This window comes from Etheostoma spectabile, chromosome 18 (genome assembly GCF_008692095.1).
Source record: "Etheostoma spectabile isolate EspeVRDwgs_2016 chromosome 18, UIUC_Espe_1.0, whole genome shotgun sequence".
NCBI classification, from domain to species: Eukaryota; Metazoa; Chordata; class Actinopteri; order Perciformes; family Percidae; genus Etheostoma; species Etheostoma spectabile.
The window spans coordinates 11,679,231-11,686,470 of NC_045750.1; the positions used below are offsets into that span (position 1 = coordinate 11,679,231).

The 7,240-nt window shown below is 42.0% G+C and overlaps 1 protein-coding gene across 11 annotated transcripts in view; it reads left to right on the forward strand.

Moving 5' to 3' along the window:
• sash1a (SAM and SH3 domain containing 1a) overlaps positions 1-7,240 on the forward strand; it is a 249,324-nt gene that overhangs the window by 210,942 nt on the left and 31,142 nt on the right. For all 11 annotated transcript variants that reach the window (XM_032542209.1, XM_032542200.1, XM_032542199.1 and 8 more), the window contains 2 exons: positions 6,236-6,286; positions 6,396-6,445. In XM_032542209.1, coding sequence (XP_032398100.1) covers positions 6,236-6,286; positions 6,396-6,445 — 101 coding nt within the window. The remainder of the gene's footprint in view (positions 1-6,235; positions 6,287-6,395; positions 6,446-7,240) is intronic.

Below are 7,240 nucleotides of genomic sequence, written 5' to 3' on the forward strand. Positions count from 1 at the left end.
CCAAACTCCTTCAGTCGTTGGTCTCGCTGTTGACTAAATAGTTGAAACACTTATGACACAAAAACGCCTCAGCTGGTGTCAGATTGATGTGCTTGCTTTAGGAATGCTCTGTAACGGTTTTCTAGCTGTGTGTTTCTAATGTGCGTTAACCTGCGTGAAGTTCAATCGTCAAAGTGGGTCAGTTCAGCAGGGTTAAAACTACAGTTTGGAAGAATGACAAACTGTAGTGAATTTGGCTGCTTATTTGTCCTTTCTACCTACAGGTCTTTTGTCTATAAACACAGCATCTCAACAGCAGCCTTTGTTGCTATTAGATTACTTTCAAATTATGTTGGCATAGCTCCATTATTGCCATAACCCTGGTAGAAAGCAAGTGGTATATTTGTAATTTATTTTATAATTTCAGCCTTGGGATCCTGACTCTTGGAGTCATTGGTATTTGTAATAACTCTGGTATTTGTCTTGAAATACCAAAACAATGATGATCCTCATGGCTTAGGAATGCTCTGCACTTTAAAAGCATGCAGGCCTGTGCTGCAAGTACACACCAGAGAAGAACAGATTTTAAAAATACTCTGGTAAAAGTAGAAGTACTGATTTAACTTCTTTACTCAAGTAAAAGTAACAAAGTACAGGCTTGGAAATGTACTTAAAGTATAAAAGTAACCTTGCGAATGACAACCATTATTTATACAAAGCTACCTGGACCACACAAATGTTAAGTGTAAGCTGAGAAACTTTAGTAGACATGGGAAAAAAGGCTCTTTTTTTGCCATTGGCTACATTTTAAATGGATGTCTGCCAATACTCCTAAAACATCCCATACATGATTATTGTGACAGAGACTGGGACTCCAGGTTAATAAGATTCTGACTGAGTAGCTAGATCTTTCCCTTAACATTTAAATGCATCTACATGCATGTGTGTGTGCTCAAATATGGCTTTTGGAAAGAAAAGAAAATATAAAATATGAATAACTAAACATACATTAATGAAGACGTTCCCCAGCACATTGGCCAGGAGTCATTCTTGATGCCTTCTATCGCAAACATCTCTCGCAGATAAGGCCTAGGATGGGGAATGTCTTGCTGCTTGTCTGCCAAATCTCTAGGATCTCTGTTTTCTTCATTTTAAATAATGTCGCCATCTATACTATGTGCTAACGTTACCGCCATCAAGCTGCGATGATTTGCCTCGAATGAATGCAGAATGCCGCCAAATCTGTTTAGTTGTTTTAGTGGTGCGTCAAGTGCAACGTACAGTTTAGTCCCATCCAATTAGATTGAATGTGGTATTGATGATGTGAACAATAACGGTAATTCCAGTGAAATTATTTGAAACTTGTTAGTGAGGACTAGATTAGTACTGTATTTAAAGCTGATTCTGTCCCAGTCACCGTATGAGACGCGTGTCCGCGCTATTCTCTGACATGACGAACTCTTGTACAAAACTAAAGTAACAAGCCAATTTTTTTAAATGTATGGAGTAGAAAATAAAAAGTCACCACAAAATGATAGTAAAGTAAAAATATCAGAAAAATCTACTTAAGTACACTAACAAAGTATTTGTACTTCGTTACTTCCCATCTCTGACACACACACACACATATATATATAGAAAATGTATTTCTGCTTTGTGCGTAAGATTTAAGTGTGTGTGTGTGTGTGTGTGTGTGTGTGTGTGTGTGTGTGTGGGTGTTTGTGTGTGTGTGTGTGTGGGTGTGTGTGTGTGTGTGTGTGTGTGTGTGTGTGGTGTGTGTGTGTGTGTGGGTGTGTGTGTGTGTGTGTGGGTGTGTGTGTGTGTGTGTGTGTGTGTGTGTGTAAGATTTTCCAAAGAGCCAGGTTTGCAGGCTTCCATCACACCATACTGGTCCCACCGCTGATGGTATTTTTTGGGCTTGCACCAAGCGGTTCAGTTGGTGCCGGTACCTCCATGTGCAGTCCTACCTAGAAACCTCATACTTGCCCACCCAGATTTACCCAACCATGCCAGTTGGCGCACCTCCACTAAGCCACCTGGTTTCTCTACTTTTGCTGCAAATGTGCTACTTTTGCCTCTGTGGTTGGCAGAAACTCTACTGGGGGAGCTTGTGCCTTCGGTGGGCTTTGCAGTCATGTTTGGACTAAACTGCTGCTATTTAACACTCATCTGTGTTCCTATCTTTCCCTCATTAACAGAGTTGGGTGCTGCTGTTGCAAAGCAGAGTTTAGATGTTACTGGATTAATGATGGAAAGCAATGTGATACAGTCACTTTACAGAAGCTTTTGATGCTAGATTCAATGTCTGCAGACATAGTGATGTAATTAGCTGGAGCTTTTCCTTGTACGTTCCCTTACCATTTTCTCTCTTTTATTTGAACTCAATTCACTCATGCTTAAGCAATCAGGGTTTTGCGTTCACATCTAATTTGCACGCACACACACACACACACACACACACACACACACAAAGTGAATTGTGCACAAACAACCCAGCGGACATCTGGAGGGGGAAACACATGCACATTCACACGCATACGTGTCAAATCGGGGTAAATGGGGCAATATCTCTAGCTGATGCTGGAAAGTTCAAGTAAAGGATAGCATGCCCCCTCTGGGAGTGGGTTGTGAGATCCAAGTCTCACGTACAGATACCCCCTCAAAGCTGCATCATTTGATATTCTATTTAGTGTCAGTTAAGCTGGCACCGTCTTCAGTGTTCACTTGTGCTCCTTCGTTAGCGATGCACAAGTTTGAGACAGCTAATTTCCTCTCCACGTCCTGTGCTGATCGGCATTTAAAGGCAAACGGGATGTAGGTTTCGTTAGTTTTTTGCAGATCTTTTCTTAATCTTTTCACCCTCCCACCCCCTCCTTCCATGTCAGAGATGGCACACACAGACGGGGAGTAAAGGGAAGCTGGGGAGGAGCAGGAGGAACAGAGAGCTGCTTTGTGTCTCCGTCTCTTAGGAGCTCTGTATGTGGAAGTGGAGGCGAGTTGAGTGTGTGTAGGTGCTCCGTGGTTTGGGTATCTGTCTAGGTTTATGTCTGTGGTGACATGATGTGGCCTTGTCAGGGGTTGTGCATGCCTGTGTATGTTTTATGTGTATCCATGTGTGGTGTGTTTGCTAGGCAGTGTGGCAGTGTGTTTTAAAATAACCTTTACAACTAGTCAGCACGGTGCCTGTAGTTATCAATTGGTGAGAATGGCATATCTTTTCTGTCACTGCAGTCTGCTTAAGCTATCAAAGAGGATCTGATGGCAGAACCAATTTGCCACTACCTTTTTGTGGAAAAAAAAATCTGTGACTGTGCACACACCTTGTTCCTTCTTTATGTGGGTTTTTCGCAATGCACCCACATTATTCTGCACCATGCAGTTGATTAAACAGAGCGACCTGCTAAAGATGTGCTTGTTCTAGGGATACATGTGTTTCTTTGTCTCACATAAGCTCTCCGTCTGTAAGAAAAGGCATCCCAGATTTCCCTTATGTAGCCTGGCAGTGCGATGAGACCAAAGCCTGTACGCCTTTAGGTCTGGTAGATGAGGTTTTTATGACCTTAGGCAGGTACCTGCTCTCTGACTTATGGGACTCACCATACTCCCTGGGATGGACAAATTGTTTCAGAGCTTTTCCGACATAACTTGATTTACTTTCCAAAGAAATGTCCAGTCCCATGTCTCTGTCCGCTTGATCACTGTAACAGACAAATAGATAAACAAGGCAAAAGGACTACGAAGACTTGTAGTGCTTAAGTTTAAGATGAAGCAAGCCAGACTGTCTCACTAACATCTTGACTGTCTGGGTTCAGGTGATTACAGTTGTGATAAGTGTAGGGTTCAGCTAATTTTGAAGCTTTAGCCACCTCAGCACTTCCTCCTGCACATGTGGGCTGCAGGCTACAGGCTCTTAAAGCTCTTAAAGGAGGTCATGTCACTTCCAAGTCCTTTAACTATTAGCCTCTCAGTGACTCATGCACAGAAGGTTAGGGTATGGAAGAATTGCCCCCCCCCTTGCCTAAAGCACAGTTAAAGTAGGTTAAACTTCAGGTCACTCTGATTAGGAAGCATGACGGACCAAGTGCAGGAAGTGTTCCAGATTTGGCTTCCCGTGACTCTTATCCTGCAATCTAATATCTGGGTGTGGAGATAAAGAATGATGCACATTTATCAGAAACCACTCATTTCCTATTCCTGCTCTCCATTTGGGAAACTCCAGATTCAATTAGTCTTTCTTTGTGGCAGAGGTGGCAAGTACTATTTAATAGTTTTAGGGAGCTAGTCACATAACGACCTTCAACCTGCTTCTATTGTCCTAACCTACTTGGCTGATGTCAACTCCTTTAACGAAGCATACTAATAATACTGTACTGCATACTGTAAGAACCAGTTAAAATGCTACTATGGCTGCCAAGCCAAAAGACTAAACTCTGTCCATTCTGTACAAGATGAGGAAATTTATGGCAACGTTAACAATAAGCTGATTTGACAGAAAGCATTGATATTCCAGTAATCTTCAGCTTTGACAAAAAAGATCAACCACTTAGGGATTTACCAGGGAAGGTTTTGTGTTCATTTTCACGTTTAGCAGTCCCATAGAGGAACAGGATAGGCAGATTTTGCACATGTACAAAAACAGAACTAGCCATATCAGCATCTGCACCATGAGCTATTTTACATAAGTCTGCCCTGTCTGGTAAATATTAAAAAGCAGTCAGAAAATAGATACAGGAACTTGTCTTAGGTTTTATTTGCTCTTCTCATTGGGACCTGATGAGTATCAGCGAAAACATGACATTTCCCCTCCCTTAAAAATATATGGTAGCTAGAGGTCACCACAAAGAGTTATCCTTAATATAACTTTTACTAAATCATCTTGTTTTAACGATTTCTTGATTAACAACCTCTGTAAGCTTATTCCCATGCCATATATAGTCCGCATGCTCATACTATTGTCAAGCCTGCCGCATGTATGCATTATGTATTTTTCACTTAATGTGCTCTAATTTTGCCTCCTTATGGTATCTCAGCATAACTGAAGCTAATAATAGGGGCTTGGATATCCTTGGGTACTGCCCATGCCAGAAGGATTAAAGGCACATGGAGAGTAATGCCACAAATGTGGTGTTGTGCAATGAACAAGAAAATGACCACTAGAAATGAATTCATAAATTGTGATGGTTACATCTGGTCACTACCCTTCTGCAACTCCCCCATATGTTTCTGTGGACCTTAATATAACACAGTACAATACTGTGTTAGCATTGGGGGTGTGTGAGTACAGAGGGTTAGGTAAACTCCTCTATGAGAGTTCAAAAGCACACAAGAACACACAACTGAGAAACTATGCACTTGACCAAGCTCTCAAGGCCATTCATTGGCTTTAAATAATCACATGCTAAGGTTAAAATTGAAGTTGCAGACATGTTATGATTGTACAGCCTTTGTCTGTGTTTCTGTAGAAGCATTTGGTTTGAGGCACATCTGTATTTGGCTATGCCATGATGAGAACACCTGCTTTAAACATACGCAAGTACCAGCGCTGTGTAAACAGTCCTAACAGACATTGTGGGCTGGAAAAGCTTAGCAACATTTTGTAAGTGAAGAGAGGTTAAAAAAATGTGCTATTTTCCGATTTTGTACAGGACATTCTTTTGAGTGATTTGTCCCTTAAATTCATGGCCAAAGTCTGGGTTATATGGTTTCCATGGTTGCCCTGTTTGCTGCCATTGTATTTAATCGAAAATGGAATATTGTTTTCTAAAGCTGAGGCAACCCAGTAGGTGTTGCCTTGTGTGGAAGGAGGGGCACACTAACATCATTGTAATCACACCGTGGACTTTGTGCAGCCAGTTACATCAGTGTGTTTGTGATTTTTTTTATTCTGGTAGGAAAGCCAGGACTTCACAAGGCTGCACACCGCCCAGTGGTATTCAAAAACAATCAGAACAAGTATTGCAGGTTTGGGTACCTGTTGCAAGACTTGACTTGTTGAGTTGTATAAGGCTGGGTCATTGGCGTGCGCACACGTGCTCGTGTTTGTTTTCACCGAGATGCAGGTGTGTCTACATGAACATGACCAAAGAATGTCTTTCCCACCTGATGGCAATGTTAAACATGCTCTTTTGTAGTTGCCTGTTTTTTTTTTCTCCATATAAGGTCTCTAGTCTTTGCTCACAGTTAATGTTATTAAGGGACTGCCCCTTGACACTGACATTTGACCTTATTTCTTCTCCCTTTTGTGCCATTTTTTCAGGAGAAACAGGATCCAAGCAGCACATCCCTGCAGCTCCGTTCTGAGATCCAGGTAAGCAGAGACACTGTGCTCAAAATCCTTATGCTTTTTTAAATTCAGCTTTACACAATCTTTGGCAAGAAAGTCAATCTTACGCCTGCCCCCTTCTCTCTGTCCTCAGGAATCATTAGGCTTCAGCAGTGAGGTGTCCACTCCAGAAACAGACAGAAAGTAAGTCCCCCCCCCCACTGAATCACCGTAACATGTGATCAGAGCCGTTGTGGAACCATGAAACAAGATTGTATTGACATGTGTGTCTGTTGCATGTCTAAACAATATGCAGCACAGCCTGCGCCTGGATCGCATCAAACCGTACTCGCCTGCATAATCATAGATCACACTTAGCCTTTCTGCATGTCCGCAGCTGAAGATTGAGAGAGCCAAAGGGAAATACCCGCACCTCCTTATGCATCACGTGTGATTGATAGATCTTTCATGCAACGGCTTGTACATAAGATCTCTGACCCTGCCCATCGGGAGTAGAGGTCAACTCCTCAGGTGGAAAACTCTAACTTCATGGAGGAGGTTGGGCAGTGGTGTGTGAGTGGGTTGGGGTGAGTAAGTTGACATAGGTTCAGCCACGGCCAATCTTGGTTGTTGATGTAACTGAAAATACATGTGTGTTTCCGTTAAAGTTTCATCCCAAAAATGTAAATGCTTCAAAGTGCTCATATTATGTTCATTTACAGGTTCATAATTGTATTTAGTGGTTGAACCAGAATAGGTTTATATGGTTTAAATTTCAGAAAACACCAGATATTTGTTGTACTGCACATTACTGCAGCTCTTCTTTTCACCCTGTTTGTTGAGCTCTCTGTTTTAGCTACAGTGAGGCATGTCACTTATGTACCATCTTTGTTGGAAGTCAAACATGAGCAGTAATTACTGCTAGCTTGTCAGTTGGAGACCATGAGGGCGTACCACGCTAGCAGCTAGGTCAGCATTATAACGTGTGTTACAAAGTGA